Source organism: Antennarius striatus, chromosome 12, assembly GCF_040054535.1.
Source record: "Antennarius striatus isolate MH-2024 chromosome 12, ASM4005453v1, whole genome shotgun sequence".
NCBI lineage: Eukaryota > Metazoa > Chordata > Actinopteri > Lophiiformes > Antennariidae > Antennarius > Antennarius striatus.
Genome location: NC_090787.1, coordinates 14,456,777 through 14,474,065, shown reverse-complemented (window position 1 = coordinate 14,474,065; position 17,289 = coordinate 14,456,777). Strand labels below are relative to the sequence as shown.

Below are 17,289 nucleotides of genomic sequence, written 5' to 3'. Positions count from 1 at the left end.
AAGAATACAATGCATATGGTGTATTAATGTAAAACATTAATGTAAAAGCTCTAACAACAGGGAACATTATAAAAATGAACTTTTTTCTTTACATTATTTCCCACAAAAATCCTTGTTTTGTGTAGTATTGGATTATGACCTGAAATAACGCATACAGTGCCAGTACATTAGCAATATAATATTTGCATATACAGTTCCTATCCTATAATAATATCATACAATTAGCAATTGTGACATAAACAAAATGCCAAAATTATTTTTTTAAAATATGTAGTTTAATGATCATGCTCATTATACATTATATAATTACGTCAATATTATCACTTTATAAAGATAATTTTTTTTTTCTCATTTCATCATCTCCTCTATGCAAATGAGATCTCATATCTTCTACGTCTGACGTGATTTTGTTTATGACGCTTTCTACGTCGTCCTCAGGTTGACCAAAAAGATTTTTTTTAAAAGGAAATACTGGAGAGTATTCATAATACTGTACTTTATATATAAGAAGTTCTACGTGAATGTATGCTTTAAAACTAATCCATAAAACTCTTATGGTTTTCTTGTTCCCTTGGTAACAAGCAAACCCTTGCCCTTTTAGCCTACTGGTATTCGCGTGGATTGTACCATGTTGTGGTCGGAGGGGGTTGTAGAAAATTCAAGTTAAAGAATGACCTACATAACACTATTAAATTATTTCTAATGACCCCAATACCTTTTAATATTCATTTTTTTGCTTTGATGTGTCTTAAATGTTCTATATACATTGACTTTCATCTATAGCATTCTCAGCACAAACACGGAACCCCTCAACGCATTAAACTGACATTCGTACAGTAAGCTGTCAAAAGCTTGTTGCTTAAATCTGTGCAGTGTTACAAAGAAATGCCGAACTGAGGTCATATTCGAAAACGAAAATACAAGTCATAGTTCTAAAAAGAGGGTAGCGATCTCATGTGCTAATGAACATAGATTTCTGGATGGCTTAAAACCTTCTTTTCGTTAGTTTAGACGGACTGCCGTGTCGTCTGTCCTAGCTGGTGCGTGATCCTCCGGGAAGCGGTTCATCCGTGATGATGAGGTAAGCAGGTTCTTGCTTTTGCTAACAGCTCAGTGTGTGGCTAACGTGGACGTTAGCAATGAAGTTAGAACGATAGCCGCGGGACAGATGTGTCTTTAGCTAGTTGGCTAAGTACAGTATCTGTGATTAGCTAGCTAAAGTAGCCGAGGATGAGAAAGCAAATCAGAGATGTAACCCTGCTACCCTTCAAGTGGAGGTATAGACTGAAATTAGACCGTGTCAGAGGTTTTCGGCTCGTATAGCGCTATGGCCGTGTGAATCGGTGGGAATTAAAGGTACTGTAATTGAACGTCATTATAAAGGTTCTGTATTTTCTGCTGTTTGTTAGAGGTTGCTCATAAATTTAAGTTGATAGCCAACTGTGTCATAAGCAGGACAGCTAGTTACATCAAAAACATCAATTACAACTCTGAACAACTCACAAAAATTTAGCACAAAATTAGGCTTTTTTTTTTTTGCAATGAATGTGACACAAATAAAAAAAAGCAATAAGCCAAGAGCCTACTGTACTGACGAGTAGTGAGATAAATTACAATTCCACCTTCGTTACTGTTCTGTAACAGATGGTGTAAACAAGACACTGAAATCAACATTTTCCTACTGTTTAAACATAGAAAGCTAGATACTGATAGGGTGAATGCCTATCAGTACCTATCTATCTGTCTGTCTGTCTGTCTATACTGTATATATACTATATATACTGTCTATTTACTGTATACATGCATTATATATGTATGTATATACAGTGTACACACACACACACACACACACACACACACACACACACACACACACACACACACACACACACACACACACACACACGCTATCTACTGCCTGCCAGTAAATTGTATGTTTTGAAAAACATATTAACAAAATATTACCATATTTTAAGTTGTAGTAATAACACTATAATTTGCAGTAGTAACACTTTGAATGTTGGAGCTGAGACTATGTCCATGTAATTCAAAAGGGTAGTTCCTTTTAGCAGGGTCACAATTATGCTAACTGTACAAACTTCCAGAGAAACATATTTGAGGCATGTTCGTAATGAGCTACATGTTCAGAAAAATGGTCACACAGTGGATCAGTACAGAACTGGTTTGTACGTAATTTCTTAAGATTATACTTCTCTTACCATTCTTTGAATTTATTGACAAATAAGTAAGCGTTGAATTTAGTCCTAAATAAACTTTATTCATAAATACAGACAGGAGTACTGTAAGGCTTTCACTTGGTGTATCAGCCTGTGGATTTCCATTGGCCTATTTTTTAATGGGCGGGGCTTTCCAGAGGCAGGAAGGGGGGGTGGCTGGAAATGTTATAGCCAGAGTTGATCAGTCAGGCAGTTTTCACTGTTGTGAAGAAAAGAAAGTTGAATCTCTCAGCCTGAGAGGTTATAAAACGTTCTAGTCATTATCTTCTATCCAAGTTAGTTTCTCAAAATCTTTCTTGGTCATGGACAGTAGTTGTTAAGTGCTTCGTGAATTGAATAGGTAAGTTTCTGACTCTGTTTCCTGACCTGCTTCCAAAAGACATTGTTGTACTATGCTGTGGGATAGCCTGCAGTGAAGCTAAAAGGTTATGGGTGTAGAAAATCTGGAGTAGCTTCAGTAGAATTTATTCTGTACCTTTTGAGTCTTTTTTGGAACATAATGCTTTTCAACTGGTATCGGATTGTGAGTGAGTGATTGTGAGTGAACCACCTTTTCTGCCTGTGTACCAACTTCCTGTCTGTTTTGCCGCTTAGCATACCGGTCTGACTATCCTGTCCTGCATGTGACTGCCAGCATGTTGTGCTGTGTTTGTTTTACTTTATTGGTATTTGCTAAGTGATATTGTGAGCCAACACTCTGCTAAATAGCTCGATTGCTCCACCCAGTTTATCTGGCTGGAGCAATTTGGTACCAAGAACTTCTGAAATTGTAAACATCTTGTAAATAATACCATTGAATTGAATTGAATTGAATTGAATTGAATTGAATTGAATTGAATTGAAAGGGGTGTAAAAATATAATAAAATGAGTTTGAATAGGAAATGATTCCCATAAAATGTGTGAAATGTATGTGACAGTCTGTTATTGTGGGAATTACTCAACATGTTTTATAAAGGTAGCATAACACAATGTCATACTGTTTATGTAACAAAATACTGAGCAATTGTAAGTACTAAACGTTAGCAACATTAGCTGAAAGAATCATGTAGGTGTTCATCTTGAGATGAGTTCCAATTATATAACCAAATTATTCACTTACGCTGAAAAGAGCAACATGCAGAGGAGTTGTACTTGCATGAAGTGAAAGTGTTTAGTTTATGGGTGCATTTGCAAATAAACCTCTAATTACTACTAAATAGTACAGCATTACAGTGAGTCACATGGAGAAAAATGCTAATTCAGACTCGATGGATGATGTTTACCATCATATTTTTCATATTTTTACTTAACATACATACTGCAAATATTTACATGTGCCTTCCTTGTTATGGTTGACTTGTTTGTGGGGGGGGGGTTGCGCTTTTTGCAAACAACGATATAAAACTGAGAAGAATGCAGATATAAAGAGACATAAAATGTTCACATTCTGAAGGTTCAACCAGAAATTGTAGTTTTATAGACATTACTTAAACAATTAGAGACTTGGGAGTCTGGCATTGCTAAATATTATTTGACTAATTACAGAAGAACAAATTTTTATTGTTTGACCTTCTTTCTGCAATGGATTGCTAAGGAACACATGTCTCCAGAGAACTGAATAGTCTCCATAGAACAGAGAAAATTACATGAGATGCTATTAATGTTCAGAAGTTTATAGTGGCTCTAAGTGTGCCAACTAGACAAATGATACCATAATATTAATGTTGTTTATTTGTATGCAATGGTAATATGAAATATGCATGTGTTACTTTGTTTTTCAGATTGCAAATAGTGTGCCTTCAGGGGGAAATACAGACTTGAAGTTGGTCCATGGATGCTGACAGCTTTTGCTTTCTATAAGACCAGACTCCGGCACCATTGCTGGGACCTCAGCTGCAATACTAAAGCGACAAGTCTAATTTTTTGTTTGGCATCATCATTTGTGGAATATATACAGGAAGGTGTCACAGTTGTAGCTGATTCTTTTTTGTCTTTATTTGTGATCCCGCTTCCATTTGATCTTTTTGCTCCAGCTCATGGAGGACTCACCAGATTGTTTTAAAAGAGGACTTTACACTTAAAGACAACCAAACAGGTGTCTGAGGCACAAGAAAATAAGATTGCAATTTTAAAGGACAACATTTATGACTATAAGTTTTAGATATGGCGTTGAACATTTCTTCGATCAGAGATACAAAATGGCTAACTCTGGAAGTCTGTCGACAGTTTCAGCGGGGAAACTGTTCACGGAGTGATGAAGAATGCAAATTTGCTCATCCATCGAAGAGCTGCCAAGTTGACAATGGAAGAGTTATTGCCTGCTTTGACTCAATGAAGGTAAAAATAATGCAATACACTCTTATGTGACACCTCTACAAAGAAAATGTTATGAATTCTGTTAACTGAAAAAAATAATAATTTCCATTTATTTCGTAGGACACTGAGTAAAAGGTAGTGACTCTAACTCCAAAATAATATATTTTTTAAATTTGGCGATTATTGAAGGTGCTCTTGGTGTGCTTGCTGAAGTGTTTTTGATGTTACAAAAAACATAAGATAAATAGGTGTCTCTCATCTTCGTCCTCTTGCTCCACTGTGAGTGTTGATAATCATTGACAGAAATAACCCTTCTGTTGATTTCAGGTTTAAGGTCTTTGCCCCAACAAATACTGTAATAATACTGTAGTCACTCTAAATTGTCTGTGACCAAGAATGGGTTTGAAGCTGCCCCAACAACTGGTTGGTTTCACACAAAAACAGAAAATCTGCTCAAGCTTTATCTTCCATTATTTATAACTCAGATGTTTGTGAAACTATAGATAATACCATGTTTGTCCAAAACTAAATTCAAACACCTATCAAATGTTCTCTCATCACTTATCTAATGTAGACTGTAAACAGTTCAGGCAGCCAGTTGGATTACAGACATTTTTTTCTCCTTTTTGCGCCGCTGTCCTGAACGAGACCCAGCCTGCCTTAATCCACTCTCACACGTTCGCTATCACACCACAATACAGCTTTGCCCACAGGATTATTCTCATGTTGAGTCATTGTCTTATCTTCTGACAATTGCCAGTCCAGAGGGCTTTCTCTGTGCCCTGGTGACCTGATGTTTATTACAAAGTCACATCTACTACTGAAAAGGTTGATTTTTTTAGTAAATTACCAAGTTGAGTACATGACTTCATTTCGAAGGGTTACTTCCATCATTACAGATTTTAATAGTTTAAATTGTCGCTTTAATTCAGAAAATTTGTATCACCTGGTCATCCAGTATATCAGAATTTTTTTATCTCTCTGAAATGATGACAGAGTCATTATAGAAAATATTCACTGATTGTAAAATATACATGAAGAAAAGCCTTAAGGCACATTAAAACACACGTCCAAATATAGATGTGAAGATAAAACAAAATACTTTTCCATATCTGTGTTTTGTATTTCTTTGGAACCTTAATCCATCCCATACAAATGGTTTCCCACCAATAGCCCATCCAGCTCTTACACTGATGGCTTTGTATTGACATGTGATTGGTTGCCTTTTAAACCCATTTAGTCCTGACAGACTTAACTTTGTTATTTGGAAGAATGAGCAGACATTTTGGTTTGGTAACTTGTATCTTATGGCCTCAATTAAAGCAGGAAAGTATTTCTGATACACAGCTCTGATTCAGCTACCAGCTCTCATGTAGGCATCCCCTTAAACTATTACAAAGCCACACATTCTCTTCATTAATTCCTCTATAGCTGAGGCCTGGAAACCTTTACACCATGTGTTCTGTGTGAGACATACAGTACGTTCAAGCGTAAACATGAAGGTTTTATATTACATGATGGCAAATCAATCCAAGTTGATGAATACTGATGCTTAGTTTCTTCAGAGCCCTATAAAGAATAAGGCAACACTGGTGACAGTTACACCTACATAGATATGTCTGAAAATAATTAATACAGATCTCTAGGGGCAATGCAGATGTGGTGCAACTGGTTCACTTAATTAAATGATTTGAATATGAAGAACAGGCAGCGAAGTTGCACAGTGCGAATAGCTATTGCCTCACAGCAAAAAGGTCCTTGGCTCAATGCCACCAGGGGCCTTTCTTCATGTCAGCGTCCTCCCACTTCCAAAAAAACATGCAAGTTAGGTGGATAAGTCATTCTAAATTGTCTGTGACCATGAATGGGTATTTTCATTTTATGTGGCTCTGACTTATTCAGGGTGTAACCCACCTCCACCTGTAGTCAGCTGGGATAGGCTCCAGCTTAAACCTGCGACCCGGATCCAGATCAACAAAAGAAGGTTAGACGATTAGGCTAACTGAGACATCTGATTGACTGACGGACTTTTGTTAGAGTGCTTTTAAAGTCTGAAAGGGGAGAGTGACACTTAAGGTTAACAAGGCAGTCAGAGACTGCAACATCACGCGACATCCCTGAATTCAAAATTTTACCCTGATTTACTTTCATAGGTCAGGGTAATTTAATAAAAGACCCATGATCCAAAATTTAACTGGTGCATTCTGTTTGTCACAAGGTTTCAGAGATGTGTCCCTAAAAAGGTATAAAAGTGAAAATGTGACCTTGACCTAGTTTTTCAAAGTCAAGTTGAATATAACGCCTTTTGTTTTGTCTTTCTATCTTATCCGGTTCCTGAGATATGTGCAAAGATATCTCAGGATAGAAAATATCTCAGACCATAGGTCAAAGCTAGTGCTTTCATCTATGGTCTTACGCACATTGGCCTTCTCCCTTGTCTTTCTATCTTATCTGGTTGCTGAGTGTGCAAAAGTTGAAATTTGACCTTGACCTACCTTTCTCAAGATCATGGTCATCTCATTTTCATCCTTTGTCGCCCGAGTAATGTGCTTTTTCTTTCATCTATTTGCGGACGGACGGACGAACACACAAACACTGACAATTACAATACATCACCAATTCGCGGGATGTAATAACCAGACTGATAATAGTAATTGTTTCCCCAAAGGAATCTTACAACCTGTGAGTGCAATTGTCTTTTACTGAAGGTCTCTTGTCTCTCGTGATCACAGTGAGCGCTGTAAATTCATAGGCGAGGTCTTCATCTAAATAATGCAGCTTATAGCCTTTTGTGATTGTGTTGAGTAATTCTGCAGCACATATCTTTATGTTGTACCAGGCTAATCTTCAGTGTTGTTTCTTTTATTTAAGCTCAGTGAAAGGTGGAGTTGTGTAACCATATATTCTGTCTTAAATTCTAAGTTTTTCCTCAGTTTCAAAGAGCAAATGACATGTTTTTAATGCCTTTATTTATTTTCTCTGAACCCAGGGTCGATGCTCAAGAGAGAACTGCAAGTATCTCCATCCACCTTCCCACTTAAAAACACAATTAGAGATAAATGGGCGCAACAATCTCATCCAGCAGAAAACAGCAGCAGCTGTACTGGCCCAACAGATGCAGCTGATGATCCCTGGACCCAGTCTGCAGCCTGTGGTAAGCCGTCATGGTGCAGTCAGAGAGAACCTACACAAACCCCCTGGTTCAGACATTTTAGGGTGATGTCATCAAGATTATCCATCCATCCATCCATGCAATTTCATTAATACCTGACAATATTCCAAAAAAGGTTTATAGGTTCAGTAAAATGTAAATAAATATGGAATTTATCGATTGGCAAATACATTTCAACATGGGATTAATTCAATACAAGTGAAAAACAAGATGTTAATGCTCAAACTGAAACCTTTTTGTATGAATACACAGGTTCTGAATTTGATTTGTTTTGAATTTGGTTCTGTATTTTATGTCTGCTTTTATGTCTGCTATAATGAAGAGGGACTTCTTGTCTGTTCTTTGCTCCTTGTCCCACTTGTGATCTATGATGTCTTCCTTCATAGCGAACATTTCCTGTTGTACAGGGACTTGGCACAAACACTGGTCTTTGTTACGGTTCATATGTGACTCCGCTGAGCCATGGAATGAGTCTTGTCCCAACAGACAACCTTCCCAACACCCCAGTTCTTGTATCTGGTAGCCCATCTATTGCAGTCCAGAGTTCCTCTTCTTCTTCCTCTTCTTCTTCACCCTCTCAGAAGCTACAGCGTACCGACAAACTAGAGGTATTCACGTATCATAAGGAGTAATTTAATGTAAAAAAGATTCATCAATGCCTCTATGCATTGAAAGAATCTACCTGCTTGCTAAAAGCTGAATTCCTCTCAGTCTCTTAATTCTGGCTCTTCTCAGGTGTGCCGTGAGTTTCTACGAGGAAGTTGTGCAAGAGGGGAGACAGATTGCCGCTTTGCTCATCCATGTGACAGTCCAATGATTGACAACACGGATAATACTGTCACTGTTTGCATGGACTATATCAAGAGTCGCTGCACCAGGGAGAAGTGCAAGTATTTTCATCCGCCTGCACACTTGCAGGCCAAAATCAAATCCAGTCAACAGCAAGCAAGTCAGACAGCCGTGGCAGCCCAGGCTGCAGTTGTGGTAAGACAGCGCTTTATCCTTCTGAGTACTGGATAGTGTTTACAATACATTAAGCTACCAATACAAGAATGGAAGTCTTCTCTGAATCTGGAGTACAGTATGAATTTAAATAGCATATTTCATTTGGTAGCCTTTGATTTTCCCCTGAATTTTAGCAAAACAGGATATCAGTGTTGAGATTCTTTGGCTCTTAATACAAAAGTATAGTTAATGGCAAATGCTTGCCGGACTAGGGGTTTGACTGTCACTGTGGGTCCTCCTTAGAAAAACATCAGTCTGCCTCCAAATTATAGGCAATTCCTCTACTTGTATGGCTGTATGTGGGGTACTTGCCCTCCATCATTACCTCCAGTAAAACACCTGACAGTTTGAAAAGCTTCTGTTTTAATAAATAGATGTCAGAGTTCATGTAAGAACTTGATGGAGGAGTTTTAGTCAGAAGTGGAAAGTGTGCTTTTTTGCCATTCTAATCACTTTCCATGTCACGTCATCTTATGCAGTGGCAAAAGAAATTCTATTGTGTTTAAGACCATAAATAAGCAAGTTAGTTGTGTGTAGTGCAGATAGGATGGGTTCTGCCATCAAGCTTTGTTGTCAGATTAATAACTGGAGCCCTGCATTCTGTGCTTAAAGGGCACATGGTTATTTGAGATGTGTTAGTGTGTTGCTGCCTTCAGCTAGCTCTCATCTCCCATCTCATAATATTTCAATTAATAATACTTTCAGAACACTTCAAATTTACGTGATATCCACTTTCTCCCTGCTCTCCTGGAGAATTTGTTGAGTCTGAATTTCTTAATTTATAGTCTGTTTTAGTTTGTCGCTAGTCCAAGGTGGACAAACATAGAGGGGGGTGAACACTGTTTTATATACAATGAATTATAATTTCAAACTCATGCTGTCATACTGATCAATATACAGTGTAAATAGGATACAAAATTGAGCCATTGTAAAGTTGTGTTATGAAAGACATTGATTAACTTTACATGTTGACCTACTAATTCAGTTTTTAGTTAGTGTGGCTTTTAATCAGTTGCTTTGGTTACTGTGCATGCATATTGTGTTTTATGTGGTAAACTACATTCAGATTATTTTGTTTTGTTTTCCCCTTCTCACCTATCCACAATGCTGTCTCCCATGATGCACCTCTGCTTGCTGTTACCTGTATGTTAATACGCTTGAATCCCATTGGCCCACTGCCATCATGTGCTCGCTGCCTGCTATTAAAAGACTCAGTCGACTGCCAAAGCAATGAAGCGATCCCTCGAGGCAACTGTAGATCTGGTATTTTCACCTTTTGCTTTGGTTGTAGCTTTGAATTACTGTATAGTGTAATAACTTTTATTTTCAGTCATTGTGGTAAAGGCTTCTTCAAGTCTCATATAGTATTTGTGTATGCAGTCACCATCAGTATCTTTAAGTGGTTAATTTGTAATATATTTCATTGTTTTTGGTGATAAATTACTCTAATTTTACCCTTAAACTATGCTTGATTTTTCCACTATGTGATATGTCATCTTTATTGTATAGTTCTGTTTGCCATTTTGTCACATTTTCTTTTTAATTTGGGAAATCTGAGAGATTTAGTGTTGCATCAAATCTCCTTTCACTGCTTTTCAGGCTTTTCCCCACAGCGTCCTACAGCCCCTACCAAAGAGGCCAACTCTTGAGAAGAGCGGCTGGGCCAGCTCTCTCCTCAGCCCCAGCTTTTTGCACTACCAACAGGCTCTGGCCAGCTCACAGCTCCAGCAGCCAACCGCTGCATTTTATCCCACAGGTGAGTCCAAAAAACCTGTTGTGGAACCTAACCAGTTCAGTTTTAGAAATAGAGTCATGGTCAGCTGATTTATATGAGGTGGCAAATTTGTAATACTAACTTATAGTAAAATTCTCAGTATGTGGATGTTGAACCATGAATCAAAGTCACATACCTAGTCATAATTAAAGCAGTGTGTACAAGGTAATAGAGTGGTTAGCTGTAACAGTTTGATTAATCTAAATCAGACCAAACAGAGTGTCTGCTCATGTGACAACCTGTTCAAGCAGACTGTTGGAAACTGTCCAACGTGAACAGAAGATTCTTCTTTGCCTATTTGTGCTGCCTGCTCTCAAACGAGGTGCAGGTCATTTTGAGCCAACATTCAGTGTGTCGTCATAGTAGGAAAATGTTGGTGTAACTAATAATATCAGTAATGGCTGTATTCAGTTTGAGTGTCCCAGACAGACACAGCAGTGTGACGCTAAACAACAAGCACAATAGCAAGAACTGATACTGAAGCAAAAGCAGATGTTTCGATTAAAAACCAGGTGTTTTGTGATTGTGAATGTGTAAATACTGTGGATATAGCACATTATTCATTGTAATTTAATCTGTATATTTGTTCGGTCTTAACTGCTGAATCATTACAGATTTTATTGGTGTAGGTGCATATTTATGTTGGCTTACAGCGTCTGTCTGTCCCTTTGATGATCACACAGGTTCTGTCTTGTGCATGGCTCCTGCTAACAGCATCGGTAGGTCCCTCTCTCATGTGTCACTAACTGTGTCTCACAATAAAAAGAATCTTTCATACTAATCTGTCAAATGTTTTGATATTTAAACATTAACAGAAATCATAAACCCACACTTGAGTTAGTCTTTACAATAACAATTTTAAATCTTACCTTTAAAAAGCTTTGATTTTTGTTGTATTTGTATACTTTTATTGCCAAATTGCAAGACAGACACTTAAAAATAATATATTAATATGCATTCATATATACATTTTCAAGCATTTGTATGGATTGTGTTGGATTTTGGACTTAGAATTGCTACGCACAGTTTGAAATTATGTTGTCTGAGGCACACAAAGGCTTTAAGTCCTTCAAACTCCATGAATTTCGAATACTGTCTTCCAATGGTGCAAATGTCATGTATTTTTATTTGTCAGATAATTGACAGATGTTCTAGTTTTGTCCCGTATCAGCCACTGTCTACGTCCTACCCTCCTGTCCTGCTTTGCTGTGTGATCATATGCCACCTGCTGGTCTAACTCAATGATGGCTTTCTGCTGCATTATTTTTGTATTTGCCTGGCAAGAGGGAAAATTTGTTGCACAACTTAGCATAATGCTCTGCTTCCTTTTTCATTGCTTTCATGATTCCTTACCTGAAAAAGTCCCCATGATGTACAGTGCTACACCTGCTACTGTCTCTGCTGCCTCTTCCGCCGCAAGTGTGCCCTATGCAGCAACAGCACCAGCCAATCAGGTTTGCTCCTTTTTAAAGCTTTCTTCCTTATATCCTTGAGCTCTGAGTAAGTGCTTCATGTTGAAATCAGGGGAGATACTTCATCACCATAGCATTACCCTGCCTGCATCGCTGCTCATTTGGCTTCATCTAGCCGTAAACCTTCAGTAGATCTATGCTGCATCTCACTCCTTTATCAAATGATGGACTTCACTTAGTTTTAAGGTCTTCTGTTGCATGACTTTTTGTATTATCTGGTTCAATACATAAAAAATGGAACAAATGTTTGAAATATAGAAGTAGTATTTTAGGTACTTGTCATTCTTATTAAATTAATTACTTTATATTTGCATCAATTTTATTATTATATAAAAAAGTTGTCTTTGAGTTTTGACTCAAATATTACCCTATTCTGTTTATAATTGAGCAGATAGTTGTAAATAATACTCATTTTTAATGCAGCAAACATTAAAACCATTGGGGTTTTTGTAGTTGAAAACACAAGAGGAAAGTAAGACAATTGTTAAATGTTGCAGGTTCAGGTATTTGGTTTGTTTTTGTTTTATCTTATATCGGTTGGAGTGATCATTTCTGATGATCTTTATGTAAAGAAAACCCCATATATTTCCTTTGTATGTGACCATTAAGAGGCTGTTTTGTGTCTGAAACAGATCATCCTTAAGTAACGCCCAGGAACAGGAGTCGGTGCTGTGCTGATCTTAAAGACCCTGAACAACTCAAATGTCCGTTAACATCACATACAATACGACAAGCAGCATGCTTATTACTTCTCTGATGACGAACCGGTAGATTTTACTGTGATCTCTCGTAATAATGTGTTCAACAAGTCCCATACCTTTGCACCTGCATTGACACGCATCCCAGTCAGTCAAGTGCATTGTAGCCTGGCGTGAAGAGGTCCTATACTGGAGATTGTTAGAATCCCTTTTTCACTCTTGAATGTTTTATGTGAACTAAGAAAACTTTTTTGATGATTGTTTATCATGTGCCAGATTTCATTATTTTAAACAAAGTAGTAAAAAAAAGCACTTATTTTAAAGGGACAGCCCAAAAGTAAAAAATAAGTATTTAATCTCTTACCTATAGTGCTGCAGAACATATTTATCCATTTAGATTGCTTTGGTGTGACAATGTTGGAGTTATGGAGGAACCTGGTGTAGAGATGTTTGCCTTCTTCTGAAAATGATATATTATCCCTTGAAAATAGGAGGTAGCTTTAAACTGAGCAGAGGGCAGCCCTTCATATTTACCCTGTCATGAACTAGTCCTTCACCTCCTGGTGTGCCTTTGCATTGCAAACAGTCGGAGTGTATTTGCGGAGAGAAAGTACTGTAGAAATTGCTGCACAGACTTTTTATTTAAGGCAGGTAGGTGACATATTCAAATGATAAATTATTTATTCTTCATGTTAAAATAATCTGTTTGGATTACTGATCACAGTTATAGCTGACTGGTATAACCAGTGAAGAGTTTTAACTTCCGGAACCAGTTTCACAAAGAAGGCTTTGGCTATGGTGGAATATCGACACTGGTCTTCAGAAGCACATCTAAATTAATCTGCTTCTCAAAGCTGTCTGGTTCTTGCCTCGCTTAAAAACATCTAGAGGAAAGTAACCGCAGTAAACAGCTTCACCTCAAATTCAGAAACAAGTAGTTTTCCTTCTTTGTGGTGCTATTTATCCATCTAGATCTTTTTGCTGTGAGTTGCTGAGCTCTAGAGATGGAACGTGTAGAGACAACAGCCTTCTCTTGAATATTAAGGACCTCCATGCCACTTTGCTTCCGGGACTCAAAGTGGCAAAAAAAAATTAAAACTCAAAAGCAATGTCTCTTAATCCTAAATCAATTATTAGAATTCAATTTATTTTGCAGTCTAACTTGCATTAGACCAATTTAACTTAACACTGGCCTAACACTACAGACCAGTATAAAATATCCGTGTGAAATGGACTGGTTCACTTTGAAGACATGCAAACAGCCTCCAAAGGAGTTGAAATGAACTCAACAAAATTGTGCAGACTTACTGCTTGTTCATATTCAATTTAAAGTCTTTCTAATCCTCTAAGGGTCGATCTTTGTGTGCAAACTTAAATCATCTTAATGTTACTGCCATTTGTCAGTACTGTGAGTTCAATGTTACAAGTGCCTGAATAATTGTGCAGATGAGGATATTCATGCATATTTAAAAGGTGTTGTTTGGAAAAATCACTCTAATAAAGCTACTAATAAAGTCACATTTAGAACAAATGTATTGCGATGCTACAGTATGTCCGTGCATTTGTTTAGATTTAGTCTTACAGTTTTCACTGAGAATAAAACTTGTTTATGTGTAAAAGTTTATATTCATCTTATTTTATCCAGACAATAGTACCACAGTGTATCATAGTTAGTTTCATGCACAGTAACATGCTTTCTGTAGTCAAGTATAAATTAAGACAGTAGGCTTTTTGTGAGGCTTAGTTTTGTATGATGAAACATCATTTAGTTCTCCTTTTTTTTAATTTTTACTTACAGCAGAAAGAGTGTGTGTTATATATGTATGAGTATAAAAGAAACTGATGTTAAAGACATTGTTCACTCATAAAATAGAATGTTCATGTAAGTTTTGTGCCCTGTTTGCTAACAGTTTGAGAAGGTCCCGACCTCTGTTGTTTTCCGGTGTCTGCAGGAGACCTTTTTCTCTTTAACTGGATTAACTCAGACAATCCACCAAAAGACACGACTGCATCATGTGATCAGCAAAAAATGGTGTGGTAAAAAGTTTTACACAGAATAGGATGGGGTGGTGTGTGTGTGTATATATATATATATATATATATATATATGCACAGTATATACATACATACACACACGCACACATAATACACACACACACACACACCGGTATATACAGTATATTAGTATACTGGTTTAACCTTAGAAAAGAACAGTTTTAAAATTTATTCTATGATGAATGTAATTTAATAAAATGACTTAAGCTATGCTGGAGGTTCCTCAAAGGGCCTTGATCTGTTATCTTATGAATAGCCATTGTATGTCCAGGGATAGAATGTTGGAGCAAATCAAAGCCTAAAACATTTATTCCTTGTTGCTGCCTTGTCACCTGTAAGGGACAACAAACCTCTGTATAAGCAAGACCATAGATTTGCTCTTTATGTACAGAGAAGTGCATTGTACTTTCACTATAGTGTAATAATAGTTTGTCATTGAATTTTTGTGTTGATCTGATGTTGCAGTGATTAAAAGCAATTTCTGTTGATAGAGGATTTTCTTCTTCCTCTTCACAGTAACACATTAGATTGTTCTGTCAGATATTTGACTTTATATTGCCATGGTGTGAAACACGAAGTGATCCAGTGTGAAAAAAAGATATTTTGAAATGTAAATTTTGTGTTTCCAATACAGCAAAAATAAAGTTAGAAGCTCTGGATTTGATGGTATGTCAGCATTTTCTTTGATTATGTTTTGTTTCCAAAATACATGTCAAATTTCTTTTTTTTATTTTACATTCAAGTAAAAGTCCTTTAAATAAATTTTTGTTTTACCCGTTGGCAAATAGCTTAATGACATAGATCCGCTTGTACGTCAAGGCTGTTTCTAAATATCAAAACATAATGTACACTGACGGACTGACATAAATATTTCTCTTGAGCACTTTCTCACCAGATGACTGAGAATTTGTGATTTTTTTTTTTTTGCATTATCCTTGATCGATTGTTAAGTTTGTATTTGATTTTTGTCAAGTCTACGTCTCTTATTTAAAGTAAAATGCATTTTGCCGACCCTTTCTCTGAAATGATTGTTACATGAAATTTTAAGGCCAAAATGACGATTTGTGACACAAAAGCAAACACAGTCCTGAGAAGAAGTTTGATGTTTAGAGGATTGGCTGACTGATTGCATATTGAATTAGATCAAATCTCAAGCTAGTGCCATTTTGCTCTGTCTGGTCTGAATATGAATGTCCCCTCATTATTTTGAAAGTTATTTGTCAAAATTATTGTGTTTTTATACAATTTAACTCTTTGTGCTGATAGTTCTGTTCCTGTACATTCAAAATTGTGTGAAATCTAATATTGCTAAATAAATAAATAAATATCAATTAAATGTTCCAAGCTGTGTGAGCCCTCCTCTGATCTTTTGAAAAGCATGAAGTACTCCTTAAATTAAGGAGTATCAGGTTGGTGAAACTTTTACACACATTAGACTTAACTTACCATCAACAATGAATCATGATGATGGAGCATGTGTTATTTTATTTGCATTCATATTTATGAACAACTTCCAATACGGCGTAGAAGATGCTATGCCAGTGCAGATCCAGACGTGGAGACCCTCTGTATTGCTTTAATAAATTCTCCGGTCTGTGTAGGATTATCATCTAGCTTCCTTCAACAGTCTATGAGCAAGAAATACAATACAACAGGTGAGTCTAAACCAGCCATAGGTGTAGATGTGAGTGTGACAACATGTTGACACGTGTGACAGACAGTCCTATGGTGAGCTTGCGCCAGGATGTGTCCAGTGACCCTGCAAAAGATAAAGAAACTGGGTGGATGGATTCAAATCATAAAGCTCAAAACGCCGCTTAATCCAGTCAAATCACAAAATGCCCTTTTTTCTTTTCATTTCTGTTTTTCATGTGACAGCCCATCCACTGTTAATCTACTTTGTCTCTGGAGGGTCGCATACCAGTTAGAGGCTTAATCGGTGTGTTGGACACACCTGAGCCTGGTGTGTCTCATGAATATAAGCCAGAGCAGCAGCCGGAGAGCAGAGTTCTCTACACCACACACACCTTTGCCGTCTTCGTTTTTCACAACACCCGTGCAAACACATCTCCTCCCTGCAATACAGACTTAGCTGCTTCCTCTTGCGTATTTGTTATGTTGCTCTGACATTTTTCTGAATATTTATTTTCAGAAAAATGAATATATTAATATATTAATTATTACATTAATTATTTTGTTGCTAATTAACCTATGTGACCAATATATTGTTGCATTTGTATTGTTGCATTATGTATTAGCTACTAAATAATAAAAAGAAAATCAATTTATAATAATATATATAATATATTATTATAAAAAGTCATATAATATAATATAATTTTTAGTTTTAAAAATCTGGAGATTCCTAATTGTCTTGAAATATAATTTTATTTGATTTGATTAAAATCACATCTTTTTACTATTTTATAGAATATCTAATATATTATTCAGCAAAATGCCTCGACTTCTCCTGTTTTCAGTGCAATCTCCAAATTTGGACAGTAACACACAAAAAAGCCACGTTACCATAGCAACAGCATCTCGCGCGTGCCTTTTCCTCCTCCTCTTGGATACACGTCC

At 36.8% G+C, this 17,289-nt stretch overlaps 1 protein-coding gene across 10 annotated transcripts; it reads left to right on the top strand.

The window, feature by feature from the left end:
- The first annotated feature begins 772 nt into the window (after positions 1–772).
- On the top strand, positions 773–16,049 carry LOC137604824 (muscleblind-like protein 2a). Of its 10 annotated transcripts, none has more exons than XM_068328957.1 (10): positions 777–1,081; positions 3,999–4,554; positions 7,523–7,687; positions 8,113–8,313; positions 8,441–8,689; positions 9,920–9,973; positions 10,310–10,466; positions 11,168–11,203; positions 11,847–11,938; positions 12,589–16,049. In XM_068328957.1, the coding sequence occupies exons 2-10, from the start codon at positions 4,381–4,383 to the stop codon at positions 12,601–12,603; spliced, it is 1,143 nt and encodes a 380-aa protein (XP_068185058.1). In that variant the 5' UTR covers positions 777–1,081; positions 3,999–4,380; the 3' UTR covers positions 12,604–16,049. The 10 variants fall into 10 exon arrangements, with proteins under 10 accessions (XP_068185061.1, XP_068185060.1, XP_068185063.1 ...); XM_068328954.1 differs by having other exon boundaries at positions 778–1,081; positions 8,092–8,313; XM_068328956.1 differs by lacking the exon at positions 777–1,081 and adding an exon at positions 1,192–1,356 and having other exon boundaries at positions 8,092–8,313.
- The last annotated feature ends 1,240 nt before the right edge of the window (positions 16,050–17,289 follow it).

Bases quoted from the DNA above. Each gene is read 5' to 3' on its own strand.
- LOC137604824 (XM_068328954.1), top strand. From the start codon at position 4,381: ATGGCGTTGAACATTTCTTCGATCAGAGATACAAAATGGCTAACTCTG. The intron at 8,690-9,919 runs GTAAGACAGCGC...TGCTATTAAAAG, and splicing joins CAGCCCAGGCTGCAGTTGTG to ACTCAGTCGACTGCCAAAGC. The intron at 10,467-11,167 runs GTGAGTCCAAAA...ATGATCACACAG, and splicing joins CGCTGCATTTTATCCCACAG to GTTCTGTCTTGTGCATGGCT.